This window comes from Diabrotica undecimpunctata, chromosome 5 (assembly GCF_040954645.1).
Source record: "Diabrotica undecimpunctata isolate CICGRU chromosome 5, icDiaUnde3, whole genome shotgun sequence".
NCBI classification, from domain to species: Eukaryota; Metazoa; Arthropoda; class Insecta; order Coleoptera; family Chrysomelidae; genus Diabrotica; species Diabrotica undecimpunctata.
This window is the reverse complement of record NC_092807.1, coordinates 120852122-120868899: the sequence shown is the minus strand read 5'-3', so window position 1 is coordinate 120868899 and position 16778 is coordinate 120852122. Positions and strand designations below refer to the sequence as shown.

The 16778-nt window shown below is 31.3% G+C and overlaps 1 protein-coding gene across 1 annotated transcript; it reads right to left on the bottom strand.

Annotated features, from left to right (window-relative positions):
- Nucleotides 1-495: 495 nt before the first annotated feature.
- On the bottom strand, nucleotides 496-16761 carry LOC140441719 (putative inositol monophosphatase 3). The gene is made up of 4 exons (XM_072532601.1): nucleotides 16023-16761; nucleotides 12816-12958; nucleotides 7414-7537; nucleotides 496-911 (listed from the first exon to the last, which is right to left on the bottom strand). The coding sequence occupies exons 1-4, from the start codon at nucleotides 16495-16497 to the stop codon at nucleotides 676-678; spliced, it is 978 nt and encodes a 325-aa protein (XP_072388702.1). The 5' UTR covers nucleotides 16498-16761; the 3' UTR covers nucleotides 496-675.
- Between the last annotated feature and the right edge of the window lie 17 nt (nucleotides 16762-16778).

Sequence of the window (16778 nt, the reverse complement as noted above, 5' to 3'; positions counted from 1 at the left end):
CGGTGGGATTCGAACCCCGGACCACCGGCTTGCGAGTCAAGCATCCTACCGCTTGCGCTACGCAGGCCCGTTTGTAAAATTAATTGAATGTAAAATTGATAGTCACAAAATTGACCCAGAGTCAATAACCTTGTAGTTGAGACACAATAAACTAAATAAAAAAAATACGGTTGTATATGATGAAATTGAGTATATTTATTTAGTAGAATATTTAATTAGTAGTACAAAAACAAAACAAAATTACGAATTCTCTTATTCCTTTAATCCCCGAAAACTATTAACAACCATCAAATTCACAGCCTTAATCACTGTCGTCGCTATTCCCATTGAGATGATAAATTGCAACAGGATCAACTGCTTCCATGCAACTTTCACGAATCCACCATTCTTTAATTAAGTCTTCAAATTTTTTTACACGTTTTTATTGTGGGTGCTGAAACTTAAATAATGAGGCTTATGCAGATTCCAAATATCGCAAAATTAAAAAATATAACATACAACATATGCAACAATACGTATTTTATTTATTTTGATTGTATCTAATCATTTTATAATCAAACATTGTCAAACTAGATTAAAGGTATTCAAAAGTAAAAGCATTAATATTCAGTTCATGGTGACATATTGACCCACTCGTCAGTTGCCATTGCCATGTAATTATCTTTTAGATTAGAACTAAATATCAAGCTTTCCTATAAAAGTGTCATATTTGTCTAAAGAAGCTATTAATCCATCCTTGTTTGTCACATCGATGGCATTGCTATAATCCAACTCGGCACCAAACTTGTTGACCATCTTTCCACCCAACGCATTAATAACAGCATTTCCTGCACATATGTCCCATTTTTTGATAGCTGTTGTATGTATATAAGCATCTACTTTCTTCTTTGCTACTTCTAAAGCTTTATAACCTAAAACAGTAATAGTTACATATATATATATATATATATATATATATATATATATATATATATATATATATATATATATTATATATATATATATATATATATATATATTATATATTATATATATTATATATATATATATATTATATATATACATTATATATATATATATATTTATATATATATATATATATATATATATATATATATATATTTATATTTATACTCAATGGGAAATTCTAAATTGTTGAATAATTCCTGTGCTTCCCTGATTATTTTACATCAAAAATCATAAGAAACTATTTGTAGAGAACTGAAATCTGTATTAAAAACAAATGTTAAAATTGTTCTACGAATTAAGCGTACTCCAAAATTTTGCAAAAATATACATTTTTCAGACCACCACTAAAAGTCAGCTCACACGTAGTGCAAGAATATGACGTGTTGCGTTTGATCATATTGATGTAAGATGTTTGACGATATCTGAATTGTCAATATTTTTATTTTATGATTAAATTTTCCCAAATACTATTACTACTATTAGTACACAATAAATATTACTTTATAAACAATAAATTATATTGTTTACAAAGCGATAAAGTTGATGAAAAGTACTCAGTTCGCGAAAAATTGCAATAATGTTGTATTCAGGCAATAGTACGAGCACTGCCAGATCTTTATTTAAAGTTAGATATCATAATACATTTCAATTAAATTCCAGGTTATACAATAATTATTCAAAGAATTTCATTATAGTTTTACTGTGATCCTTCCTAAAAATGATTTATGATAATTTCTAAACATAAAACTATAACAAATGTTCAAACAATAAACCATTTTGTACTAAGCACTATCCCACTCAATGTAAAACTCTCGTCTAACATTAGCCAGAACGCGTGGCGTTATTTGTGCACACTCTTCAATAATTCGCATTGAAAAATCATAGAAAAATTGTCCTATAATTCTATAATTTTAAATTTTGAACATTTGGTTCATTATTTAATGTAAATGTACATTCATCACTAAACAAAATGTTTTTTAAAAATTGTCTGTCTGCATTAGCCCTCTCTAAAATTTCATAACAAAATTCCGGTCGTCGCTCAGCATCTCCTTCTCTTAGTTCTTGATGACATTGAAATTTATATGAACGGATTTATTCCTTTTCAAAATTTTTAATTTTTTGGTACCTCAGCAATATTATTTGTACAGGTACAATTAGAAATCACGGTCCCAGTATTTTTAAAATTTTGTAAAATCCTTTGAATTGTTGAACGACTTGGAATTGGTCTATTGGGGTATCTTACGCTAAATAAAGAACTGACAATTCGCGCACTATTGCCTGAATAAAACATTTATTGCTACTTTCTCCACAACTGAGTACATTTTTTAATCAACTTTATAGGTTTTTAAACAATGAATCACAAAATAAAAAAAATCAGAAACATCAATATGACCAAACGCAACATGCCATACACATTCTTGCACTGCGTGTGGCCTGAAAAATGTATTATATTGTTGCAAAATTTTGGAATATGTTTAATTCGTATAACAATTTTAACATTTGTTTTCGTTGCAGATTTCAGTCCTCTACAAATAGTTTTTTTTTTACTTTTGGTGTAAAATAATTAGGAAAACAGGAATTCAACAATTTAGAATTTCCCCATCCAATTTTCCAATAATAATAATGATTATTATATCTTCTATATTATATTATAGCTTCTATATTATATGTATATATATATATATGTATATGTATATATATATATATATATATATATATATATATATATATATATATATATATATATACCGATTCGGCAAATTTTCAACTACCGTATACGTTATTCAGTATGTGGAACAAAGATAACACTTAATTGTTTGAATACGAGTGAGACACAATCCACGCACTTGGAGTAGCGAGTCTAATTTTTAAACAGTGTTGCGAAATTTCTGTAACATAACTCCTTCTAAAACATTAGTCGGATACATGAGTGTAACATAATGTTTAAATCCACTACAGTTCATTGTAGAATGAAAATTAATATTGCCCCAACAAACCTTACATGAAGTAATCATGTAAGTATTATTTTTTTAAAGATTATATCATTACTTCATTAATTAACAAAGAATACTGAATTGAGAAATTGAGATGCGACAACAGCGTGAGCTAAATAAATATCGCACTTCAGTAGACAGACAAATAGTATAAACCATTTGCCCCCTCTACGACTTCCCCTCAAAAGAATAGGCGGTCCTTATCTGTACAGCAGGTTTAAGGTCAATAAGGTAAGGTCTATTTCTTTGATTTTTAGCTGTCGTGGTAAAAGGTTGAAAACAAATAATTAACATGCCAAGCGTATACAGTAGTAGAACCTCGATAAGTTAAATTCCAAGGGAAAAACCAAATATTTTAAGTTATGCAGGTTTTAAGTTATCAAGGGTCTATGTTGTGATGGATTAATATAGGTCAGAAGTTCATTAAAATATAGGCATTTATTATACACTACATTCATTTATTATATTCGTTACAAAAAGTTAAAGCAATAATTAAAGGTATAGTCTAATAAAAAAAGTCTGAGATTTTCTTTTGATTTAAACAATTCATAGATTCTAAATCGATTTGATTTTAAATAACATAGAGAAGAAAATACGTTATCTTTTATGTTTCTACACTGCTCTATAAATGATCGTACAGTCGTTATAGCACTCTTGCTTCGTTAATTGATATGCTCTTAGATGAAGTTTGTGGGTCGTCATTAAATTCATCGTCTTTATAACTTTAAATACAGTGCATGTTGTTATTCCATTATTCAGGATCATTATTATCTTCCTCTTCAAAATGATTTCTTGGGGTTCTGAAGAAAAACCACAGGTTCTAAAGCAGTTTTTCACTGTGAGGAGTGTTACGTTTTGCCATGTTTTGTTCATTATCCTCATTACTTGAAGAACATTGATAGAAGAAATCGTATTTTGCTCCATATCAGCTATCATTCTTCTAACAACTTCTTTTCTGTATAATGTTTTAAAATTTTTAATGATACTCTGATCCAAAGGTTGAAGTTGTGATGTTGTGTTTGGTGGAAGAAATTGTACTTTGATTGCCTTTAATGGTGGTATGCCTCCGTGTGCTGTTCAGTTGTCAATGAACAGAACAATTTTTCTATTTCAAGTTGCCCTTTGCTAATCTATATTATTCAGCCATTTTTTAAAAAGTTCTGCTGTCATCCATGCTTTTTTATTGGCTTCATAATCCATGGGTAGTGATTTTAAACCTGCAAAACACCGAGGTTTTTTTGACTTACCTATATAATTAAAGGTTTGAGTTTTTCTGTGCCCGTAGAATTTGCACAAAGCAGAATCGTAAGTCGTTCCTTGCTGTGTTTTTCTCCATGACATTTTTTATTTTTGAATGTTAATGTTTTTTCGGGAAGACATTTAAAAAACAGACCAGTTTCATCAGCATTAAAAACATCATTGGGATCATAATTATTCACTAAATTATGCAAGTCAGATTTCCATTCTTGGCAGACTGATTTGCTTACGCTCGTACTTTCGCCGCACATTTTTTTAAGGCTAAATCATTCGTTTATTGAAATTCTCTAACCAGCCATTGCTGGCTTTAAAATTATCGATTTTTAGTGAATTAGCGAACTCTATAGCCTTTTCTTTCAGTATGGGTCCACTGATACTGATGTTTTTTTTTCGATATTGTTTTAACCACGTAAACAAACACTGTTCCAAATTAGGGAATTCGGCAATTTTTGTCTCCTGATTCTTGTTTTTTCAATAGTTCGGTTTCTTTTTTTATGATGATTGATAATGTACTCTCGTGTATTCCAAACAGAGCCGCAACTTCTTTTCTTTTGAATCCATTTTTCACTGCTTCTATAGCTTTTAATTTATCAGCATATGTTAGCGTTGTTAATTTTCTTTTTGAACTCATTTTAAGCAAGGTATCACACAGTACCTAAATCGATGTTTCTAGAACAGTGATCAAAACTTATGATACAGTAAGCTGTTCAGCTGTCATTGGTAAACAATTTTATGTTATAGGGATTGTGAAAACATTTCTTTAAGTTACTGAGGGCCAATATTGATATTATTTATTTAAGTTATCGAGATTGTGTATTTTAAGTTGTAGAGGTTTTGGGCTCCGATGGGACGGGAACATATAATTTTTTGAAGTTATAGAGGTTTTTAATTTATTGAGGTTTGACCTATCGAGGTTCTACTGTATTTTCAAAAAGAAAAGATTCAAATGGTGAAATGGTATTATGGGAACCATTCTATTGTAGAAATAATACAGTTATTTATTGCTGCTTTTTAAAAACAATAACTTTTTAAAAAATGTTTTCCGATGAATCTTCATTCACAATCCATAAACGTCATAATCCATCTGTCGTCCGCTATTGGTCTAGGGAAAAGAAACATTTGAGTATTGCTGTGAAAACACAATTCCCAAAGAAATTAAATGTGTGGACTGGCATTTATAACGATAATATAATTGGTCCATTTTTTATTACGGGAAATCTGAATGGGCGAAAGTATCTAGATTTATTACGCAATCAGATTATTCCAGCTGTTCGAAACCTTGCGGTCAACTTCGATGATGTTTGGTTTCAACAGGATGGTTGCCCAGCACATAATGCAATCGAAGTTACAAATTATTTGGAACAAACATTTCCTGGACGAATAATTTCTACACGAGGAACAATAAAATGGCCCCCTAGATCACCAGATTTAGCACCTTTGGTATTTTATTTCTTAGGAATGCTAAAATCAAAATTACATCGGCATGATTTCGAACGAGCCACCAATTTAGCAGAATTGTAAGAAAAAATTGTTCAACTTTGTAGTAGAGTACAACCAAATCAGCTAAATGCAATGAGACTTGCTTTAATTGATAGATTCGGATTTTGTTTAGCTTAAAATGGTGGTTTGTTTGAACATTTAATTGGTTAGAAATTTTTTAAAAATGCCTTTAATTTTAATTATTTAGAATAATTTTTTTGATTGGTTTTTTTCTTATAAAAATAATATTTATATTTAGTTATTGTTTGTTAAGTTAATTATTGTTTTATTTCCTAGCTACCAGAGCTAAAAATCTACAAAAATTACATTTAAAACTCGAATTCCTATAAGTGTTTGAGTTTTTCTTAAAGATTTACTGACGGAAAGTTGGCGACGAAATAATTTTATGCAAAGAACTACACCCCATCAACGTCCGATAATTACTGTCGGTCATCGGTGTATTTTTATGCCGCTTCGCACTGTAAAAGAAGGCGTTGCTTAAAATTTCAAACTCTTCAGGGGAATAATGCTTTGTTGCCACACATAAATTACTTAAATCACTGTTCTTTGTTAACTAATAAAGTAATTGATAAAATCGATTAGAAAATAACAATTACGTGGCTACTTTATTTGAATTTTTTTGGGACAATATTAATTTTTATTCTACAATGAACTGTAGTGGATTTAAATATTATTTTAGACTCATGCATCGGACTAAAATTTAGAAGGAAATATGTAACAGAAATAATAGCAACACTGTTTAAAAGTCATACCTACTCCGTCGAGATTATGACTGCCTCTCACTTCTATTCAAACAATTAAGTGTTATCTTTGTTCCACATACTGAATAACGTATACGGTAGTTGAAAATTTGCCGAATCTGTATATATATATCGTCGTTTGAGCTGTCTAGTGTTACATAGATACTTCTACGTATTTTTCCATGAGATTAACATACTTTCGCCTTTTCTTCATTTATTATTTTTTTTTATAGCCCTTTTTCTATCCGAATTGTCGAATAAAGGCCTCTCCCATTTCTCACCATTCACCCTGTTGTGTGTTAGGCGTTTCCATTTATTTTTAGTCCTCTAATTTTCGCTTCTTCTATCAGAGTCATTAATGCGTTTTCTAAGTTTTTTTATCTCTTGAGGCTATTATCATGTCGTCAGCGTATCCGATAATTTTTGTAAACCTTTGTATGATCATTTTCTTGTTTCCAGTTTTTTAATCGCTACGTCCAGTGCTATTTTCAAAAGTGTAGTAGACAGGCTGTCACCTTGTCGAACTCCTACTTCTATATTAATAGTTTCTGTATTTTCCCCGTCTGTTACAGCTTCTGCTACATAGTTGTCCATTGTCATCATTGCTAATCTAATCAGTTTTGTATTTCGAGTAAGAGTTGGTGTCTATTTACAGAGTCAAAGGCTTTTTTATATTCCTCAGTTTTTGTTTATTCTCCATTATTTTTTCTTTAGTCTCATTATCAATTAGTTCAATTTGCCAATTAATCAATTGACACTTTTTTTGAACTGCAGAGAGTTTATCTTCTTATATTATTTTTCGCTTAGAATAGTTTAAAGCGTATTTCTAACTATTTCTTCAAAAAAATTGGTAGATAATTGACAATAAAATAAAGTTGTGCACTTATCAGCAAATATTGAAATAAGTTTTACCTAACTGTAGTGATACAATATTCAAAATAGTAGATACTTACCAGCACCAGCTGCCGTTATAATTTCTACTTTCTGTTTAAAATTATTTTGAAGAATTTTTTCCACATCACCTTTATGTGAACGAGACACTATTACTTTTATACTAGGACTTTTATTTTCAGGTTCCTGGAAAGAAAATATTTATATTTTACATGATAACACAGTCTTTATGGCAGAAGATTACAACGGTCTTTATACAGGACTGTTCAGAGCAGAACAATAATTATAAATATCGATATCTTCTAGTACCAGTTTCTTAAGATTTTATAAACATAATATGATCACATCGATAAACTTCGAATACAATGAAACATAAAACGCAAATGAGCAAGCCCTAAGGGTTTAACCCTTACCTAACTGGTCCGGCGTCGCCTCACAATATACGTTTCGTAAATAAATTATATTTTTATTTTTAAATTAGTGAATGATGATAAGGCGGTGATAAAACTTTATGATTGGCAGCAATGATTTAAGACATGTGCTAAATTTTAAAAGTAGACTCTCAGTCGACGCCGGACTGTCCATGTAAATGTTTGCGGTTCAGCGGATTTTAAAAATATTAAAGAGAAAAATATTTGCAGTTCTATTAGGAGCTTTACGATATTCCATCATTACGCGGACAGGGAGGAGCGTAAAAAAGACGATCCAGCTGCAGCAACTTTCTGATCTTCCGTGGAGGGTGCCGTTTAAAATATACACTCCAAATAAACCGGCAAAATATGAACTAAAAATTCGGTGCCTCACAGATACGCGAAACGATGATTTATACAATGTGTAAGTGTATATCTATTGGAAGTAGATATAGGAGGAAAATCCGATATCATAATCAAACGTGAGATACGACAGGGATGTATACTGTTCAATATATCTTTAATGAAGCAATAGAGGACTTTGAAGAAGGAATTCGAATTAAGGTACTATTACATTAATATATTAATGGCACATTTTCAACAATTTTTTATGTATCTTATATCCTATATATCAAAATCAACCTTTTTTTATATTATTATACATCTTTTGAAGATTACAAAATTGTTTTTTCTTTTTTTTTTATTATTCATTTATTAAAGAAAAGCAACTGCTCTATGGCGGACAGTTAATATCTGGAACAGCAAATCTGAAACATAAAATTCGAGAAAGGTTTAAAAAAAGTGCCCTTTCGTAATAGTTTGACAAAAAAATTTAAAATTCTTAAAAAATAAAACAAAATGTCGAGCACTTAAAAAATTGTTCAAAAATTGAACTTTTTTTGACTTTTTTTAGTCACAAAATTTTATTCTTTTTTTGACAAATTGTGGTAAACTATTATACAGAAAACCAAAACAAACAAAAATTCATAAAGGTTTATTAAAATCAACCGACTAGATCCGGGTTCCGGGGATTTACTGTCCGTCAGTTTTTAAAAATGTAGTTTTTCTCAAAATCTTTAATCTCCGGATCTAGTCGGTCGATTTTAATAAACTTTTATGCATTTGGTTTGTTTTGGTTGTGTCTAGGATAGTTACCTATAATTCTACCAAAAAAATAATAAAATTTTTGTGACTCAAAAAAGTCGAAAAAAAGGTAGATCTTTAAATAAAATTTCAAATGTCCGCCATTTTGTTGCTTTTTTTAAAAACCCTTCTCGAATTTTATGTTTCAGATTAACCGATCCAGAGATTAACTGACCGCCATGAAGCAGTAATTTTTAGAAGAAAAATTTTGGTCACCATCTTTAAAATACACCAACAATGTAAAAAAATTTGTAATCTTCAAAGGTTATATAATAATATAACATTATATATATATATATATATATATATATATATATATATATATATATATATATATATATATATACTACCTGATCATCTGCGATAAATAAAGTTGTTAGACATTTACCACCGCCTATGTATATTCCCATTCCGGATACTTGTTTCCTCTACTGCTCTAGCGATGATTGAATATATATTTTAAATAAGGTCGGAGATAGACAACATCCTTGTTTAAGCCCCTTTGTTATTGGAAATGATTCAGATATAAAGTTTCCTTCTTTAACGACACTTCTTTCATTTTTGTATATATTTGCGATAGCATCCACATACTCTCTACTGAGACCCACTTTCGTCAATGTTTGAAACAGTTTTTTCAAAGATATCGTATCGTATGCCTTCTCTAAATCTGCAAACAATAGGTGGGTAGAAAGATTCCTTGCCTTCCGTTTTTCGATTATCTGCTGCAGAACAAATGTACCATCAGTGCACGATTTTCCTGCACGAAATCCATTTTGTTCTTCTATATCTTCGTATTCTGATTCTATTCTATTCGACCGTACAACCTCCCCACTGAGCTAATAACAGTTATTCACCTATAATTAGAGCATTTGCGTTTATCCCCTTTCTTGAATATTGAGCTGATGTATCCAACATTATAATCATCAGGAACATTTTGTCCTTTTAAGCATTTGAACCAACATCTCATGTAATATTTTTGGTCCATACTTTAAGAACTCAATTGGGATGTCTCCAGGTCCTGCTGCTTTACCGTTTTTCCATCTTTTGAGGGTAACACTTAACTCTCCGGTTGTTATCTCAATTATTTGTGTATGTTCGGATATTTCTTCCATCTATTGAAATTTACATCTATCCTGTATTAGTAAGACCTCATAATGGTGTTTCCACTGTTTCAGATCTATTAACTGTAAGTTAGATTTTTCCTTTCCTTTCCTCCGGAGAGACTTTACTTTTCACTATTTCTCTTTTTTCATCTCGATTTAATTTTTTATATATCTTGTAATCTTCCTCCTTTCTCGTTGACATCCATTTCTGATAATAACGTTTGCATATTCTCCGACCACCATTCTTGATTTTTTAATTCATGTTTGTCTTTATACTCCAAAGCTTCACTTGCAGCCTCATTAATGCATTTTTTAAGTTGCTGGTATAATTCTTCCGCTGATATATTTTCTCGATGCACATTTTGTAATTTTGTGGCCAGTATATTTAGGGGATGTTACTTCTTGTTCCTTTTCTATATTCTGTACCTGAGTGTTATTGTTTTTGCGATAGGTAACTATCACGTTGGTCATAAGTAAACGATGGTCGGATCCACATTGTGATTCACGGTATACACTTACGTCAGTTGTTTTCAGCTGGGAAGTTTGACGTTGGATTACATATCTTCCTACGACTCTGTTATTTTCTCTTCTCTGCCTACTCTGCCGTTTAAATCTCCTAGTATAAAGATTTCACAGTTTTCTTTAACTTCAGAGAGTATTTCATTGATCTTGTTGTAGAAATCGTCTTTACTTTTTGGATCTGCATCTTCATTTGGGGTATACACTCCGACAATTACGATGTTGTGCCCATTCTTTTCCATTTCCAGTATTAGCAGTTGTTAATTTACTTCAGTCCACGATTTAATATTGTTTTTAAGATTTTTTAGAATGACAATAAAGACTCCTCTCTTAGTTGTTATCTTTACTCACTCCACTGTAGATATGTATATGTTCTCCTATCTCTTCCTTTCCTTTTCCCTTTTTCTTGGTCTCGGTGAGAATAAATGTATCTATTTATCTTTCCGCTAATTCTTTGAATACTTCTGCTTGTTTGGTTCTAAGCCCTTGTACATTCCATGTAGCCAATATCATTTTCATTTTCCGTTGCATTAGTAGTCTTTGTTTTGATCCATCTTTTTTATTCCAAGGCTTTTGGTCGAAATTTTTAGCATTTATTTTTTTGACAAGGGATGAGTTGCTAGCCCATCGCCTCAACCCTCCTCCGTTATCTGGGCTTGGGACCGCCACCGGCAGTTACTGAGCTACTCAATCCACCCAGCACTTACCGGAGCCGGAGTTATATAATAATATAATCGAAGTTTAATTGCCATATATAATAAAGAAGATATAAAGAAAATACAAAAATATTGTTGAAAATGTACCATTTTTTAGGATTCTAGACAGTAATAGTACCTTAACGGAGAATGTATCAATAACATTAGATACGAGGATACGGAATAGAATCACAGAAGTGAGTCAGAGGTATGGACTTTCACTTAACATTAAGAAAACAGAATGTACACTATCCTATATGGAAATTCCTCACTATCCGTACATTTGTCTTCGAACGCCGACATGGCCACCTCTTCGTAAATGTTTGACAGCCATGTCTAGGTTCAGCGTACGCCTTCGTCTTTTTAACCCTACCTAAATAGTATTCCAGGTCTACTTGATTTGCTTCCCAGTCTGTTTTATGAGGGTTACGAGTTTGTCGAACATCTGACACATGTCATTTTTTAATAGTTGTTGTCATTTGTGCTGCCTCAGGTCAGGTGGTACGCATCACAGTCGATGATCAGCTGCAGTCCATTTATACCACGATCTCTCACAAGCTATTACATCTCCCTTGGTGTTGGTTGTTGGGAGTCATCATATGGAAGGTATGCTGATCCAAGACTTATGTCTTATGTCCTTCATACTCCCTCCCTCTGTGATCTTTATCGTACCGAGTTTAAATCTCTGGAATAGAATTCATCAACAACAGTATTTAAATATGTCGTTTGACTATTATACGAGTCCTCGGGACTACGTTGAAGCTACATTGAATCTTCCCATAACATAACAGCTCATAAGTTGTCATTATGCTGGAGATCAGCCTCCAGGACGCTGGACCTATCGAGGCCTCTGATGGCCGTGAAGAATACCTTTCAACTCTGTAATTTGCCTTGAAATGAACAGCCCTAAAAGCTTGGTGAGAGTTCTCGTCAATAGAGAAGACTAAAATGTGTACACCTTTCCTGATCTGCTGATTTCTCAATAACCAGTCTTTCGTCTTCAGGTCTTGATTTTGTTTTATTATGCAGGCTCTGATGATTACTTTCTCAGTCTCTTTCTCAGGGACGCAAGTGATGACCATTTTGTGGTTAGGCATATTATTGATATAGATAACAGTCAAGTCTACTTCCTCTCACACATTCTCTATAGCTCTCACCACTATTAAGAGCCAATTTTTTGGTAAACTCATTAGCACAGTTCACCCACAAGGTCCACAGGACCCACAAAGTTCCTGCGCTAAATGTCTATAACAGACAGCTTACAGAAAAAAGAGATAATGTTTACAAGATACGCCTTTGTTCAATAAGCTTCTCCAGCATCAAAGACAAAGAATGATAAGTAATTAAAATAAAAAAACTGATATGCGAAATCATTATACTCTTCTGAATTAAAATAGGAAGGAATAAGAGGGAAAATATATATAAAACAAATAATTACTTGTTATTTGATTTGATGTTCCAAATAGTGAAAAATACGGACTGAAAATAAACAGCAAGCAAACGCAAAATGGATATATTATAAACACAAATTGAAGCCAGAGGAGGTAACAAAAAAACCAGAAACAGAGTTGAAAAAAGTTTATTTTTCATTTACCTGATTGCTTAGATCTTGTGATTTGGCCTTATCTACCCAAACCCATGAGGTAGTTTTGTCAAATGGCTTATGGATAACACCCATAACAGGCTTCCCTTTAACAGCTACACATACCATTGTAGTAACATATGTGTACAGTTTCTCTAAAACAAATGAATGGTCATCAAGCCTACAATAAGATTGCAAGTTCACTGCACTATCCAGTTCATATAAAACATATTCAAAAAGTGTCACTAAATGTGTAAAATTTAGTGACAGGAGGTGCAAGATTTATTGTTTAAATAATCTATAAACTAAAAATAAATTTAACAGAAGCTTTATGATGAGCAAGGGCATTGGACTTTTAAAGGGTATTCGGTACTATAAAGACATTTGTTGTTTTTATAGTAACAATCATAGGGGATCATCCATATATTATTTCGTAAAAAGTTTGAACTTTTTAATACTCTCCCTCCCCTTCGTTGTTTACAGTCGAAGTCCCCGCATGTCTACGGCGGAATTGAAACTCATGACCCCCCTTCAGAAGGGTAATGATTTTTTTTAAATCAAAGATGTTTATGGATTTTTTAAAATTAACTACTAAACTTGATTTACGAACGTATCATAACAAAAATAATTAATTAAGATTTATAATTCACTTAAAAATATCCTACTCTCTGGTAGAAACTAGTAAAAAATTATAGTTATAGAGACAATATTGACAAATTGTTATACAACTAGTTTATGGATGTTTCCTAGCCTGTTATTTATGTAGTTTTTGATAAAGACTATCTAAAGACTTTGCAAAACTGTTTCTAAAAATTGAATGATTGATGGAGATAACTCAGAACCATTTAAATTCCAGTCAACAAATGAGTCAATTGTGGAGATGGTCTAAGAAATTTCAAGTAAAATCGATGAAAATGTTAGAAAGGCTGATGAGACATTCAACCAGGTATAAAATGATAAAAGTAAAATCAGAGGAAGTTTCTAGAAAGACTGATGAGAAATTTGAAAATGTTTTCAGTAACTTCAAAGAAGTTTCTCAAATAGTTGATAAAGTACAGAAAAATATAGTCCCACTGAAAGATCTACCACCAGTTGATGCAATAATTAACACAATATATACAGGTTCGATAGTGAAAGACAAATGAGGAACGACAAATCATATCAGACTTAAATTGCCTGTTTTCTTAATGGAACTTTACCAGGTGATGCTGCTAATCTTTTATGGTCGATTTCTATAAGGCCAAGTAAAGAATGAACATTCCTTCTCCAATCAACTCGAAAAATACTATAGAAATTCCCATCTACAACAGTTATAAAAAACACAATATAGAGAAGAATAAAACTGGAGCAGGTTGACATAAAAGAGAATTCTTCATCCTTGAAGACTTAAGCCCCTATAGTCACTAATGTCATTAATGATATTCATGGCTTGTACATTGATGGTCACATTGATAAGAAATAAATATAATTTTTTATAGATACAACATTGCACAACCCGAAATCATAAGAGACCATACTAGATTGTCACCAGCATCAAAACAACTTAGAACCACAACTAGTGAGATAATTAAGCATTGATCCCCTTTCAAGTTATGTTCCATTCTGCCTATTCTTAAAAATTCCTTAGGATATGGTTCTAAGTTGTACTGTTCCATTCTGTGTATTATTTCTCATTTATATTAATGACTTGGGATTTTCACAGGAGGGCCCAATAAGCACAGCTGCATTTGCTGATGATACCATACTATCAAAGTTATCACCCTCCCCAAATCAATTACACATGGGTTTTAAGACCACAGAGAGCTATTAGCTCCAATGGGTTTTAGCAAATAGTCTTTCAATAACTCAAAATCACAAACAGTGAACTTCACCCAAGACATAATACCATTGCACATCCCATTTTACCAAATTGTTCACAGGAAGATAAATTTCTTGGTTTCTATCTTGATAAGGGACTCACTTGGGAACAGCAGACACTGAACTTTCTCAAAAGCTATCCAGTCAACTCTTTTTATTTAGAAATCTAGCTAAGGTAATCTCCCTGCAAACCTTTCTTACAAATATAGTATCTTTCACTCGTAACTAACTTACACAATACTTTCCTGGGGACACTCTTGCCATGTATAAGGAGTTTGGCCGGAGAGAAAATGTATTTGTATAATTACTGGACAGGGTTATCATGAGGATTGAGGATGAGGTCTTTTAAAAACCTAAAAATTCTCACACTACCTTCTGTGTACATTATGCAATGCCTGTTGCATGTTCATCAGAATATAGATCTTTATAAAACACAATATGATACTTATCAAACTAGAAATTGTGATGCTCGTGTACCAGATTTCAGTCAACTTGAAAGGTCCAGAAACAGAGCCAGATATGTTGCAATAAAATTTTATAACTGTGTCCCAATATCTGTCAAAAGTCTTGATTTGAATCAATTTAAAAGACAAGTTGGAAATTATCTTCTGGCAGGTGCCTTCTATACCTTTGAGGAATACTTCAGATCTAATTTTAATTGTGTCCTGTAATTTAATTAAATGTATTTTTATCTTTGTCAATGTAAATATATAGATTTAGTTTTTCTTTAATTTGTAGAATAGGTATATTAAATACATTGACAAATTTTACTTTTAGATAATTGTTAAATTCTTAAATTGTATATTGTTACTAATAAATACTCTACTCTATTCTTGAAAATCCCTCATTTATAAATGACAAAGGATAATAATTTTCTAATAAAATAGATGTTAACAAATTTTTCTCCTTTAAGAACAAATTTTAGCTAGAACAAGTGATTTTTGGCTCTATCATATAAGCATTTAATGATTCCCTTTTAATATTGATGTGATTGCCTTTATAATTTAGATATCTGTAGGTGTGTGTGTTGGGTACTTATGTGTTAGTTTTCTATACACCTGAGTCTCATGTCCAGTATTGATTGAGATTAAAACATCTCGGAAAGGTAGTGAGTTATTATATTCCTTTTCCATGGTAAATGTTACTGTCTCTTCTTTAACGTTTTTACTATTCGAGAATATGTCCAACAATACAGCCTCATAATTAATGAGACTGTATTGAGAAGACATCATCTACATTAAATTTTGTTTAAAAATAATATCGGTTTTGAAATTATATATTACATATGACTATTATACATGTATATGTTTACTGTAGATCATTGTGAAAGGATGAATTGTGTTATAAAGATATATGTTTTACCTGTATATTCATGTGTAGCATCTAATGGATCTATCCAAATTGTAATATCTTCTTCATTAATTACATTATTATTTATATCCACAACATTCATTAACGAAAAATCAACATTCACTTTATCATCACAGTTTTTAACATCCTCTTCTGAAATTAATTTCACTTTAGGGAAGAAATATTTAATTGTTTTTGTCATATCACAGTGAGATAAAATATCAGCATTAGTTACACTTTCTTGCATACCCTCTTTAGTTAAACCTTTACTTTTAACATTCATGTTTTCCTTACTTTCTACTACCCTTTTACCACCATTTTCCGCTGCCTTTATTGCTACATTCAACAGAGTAGACAAATTAATTTTTTTAGTTTCTGAGTAAACCTCCGAATTTTTGGTAAATACATGTAATCCAAAAATGAATATTATACATAATACTATAAATATTCCGAATTTATTTAATCTTATAGTACCACTGAAATTCATGTTGTAATTGCAATATTTTTTACATTTCTACTTAAAATACAAAGTCAAATTATTGTTGCTAATTAGACTACGACATTATTGTTTTTTTTTAATGTGTAATTACTATAAGCGCTTGCTACAATACATCCAACCCAAGTTATTTATCACAGTAGAGAGAGAGTTATATCTATTTTCTATTCTTCTATGTGTACATTGTTTACATTTATAATTGTAAATTGTAATGTAAAATGTAAATATAGTTCATCCCAAACCCTTCTTTCAGTGCGTCACAGTTTATCGAA

Excerpts from the sequence above, each read along its gene's own strand:
- LOC140441719 (XM_072532601.1), bottom strand. The coding sequence starts at position 16,497 with ATGAATTTCAGTGGTACTATAAGATTAAATAAATTCGGAATATTTATA. Across the intron at positions 7,538-12,815 it reads CACAAGATCTAAGCAATCAG|GAACCTGAAAATAAAAGTCC; the intron begins GTAAATGAAAAA and ends TTTTCTTTCCAG. Across the intron at positions 912-7,413 it reads TATAACGGCAGCTGGTGCTG|GTTATAAAGCTTTAGAAGTA; the intron begins GTAAGTATCTAC and ends TTACTGTTTTAG.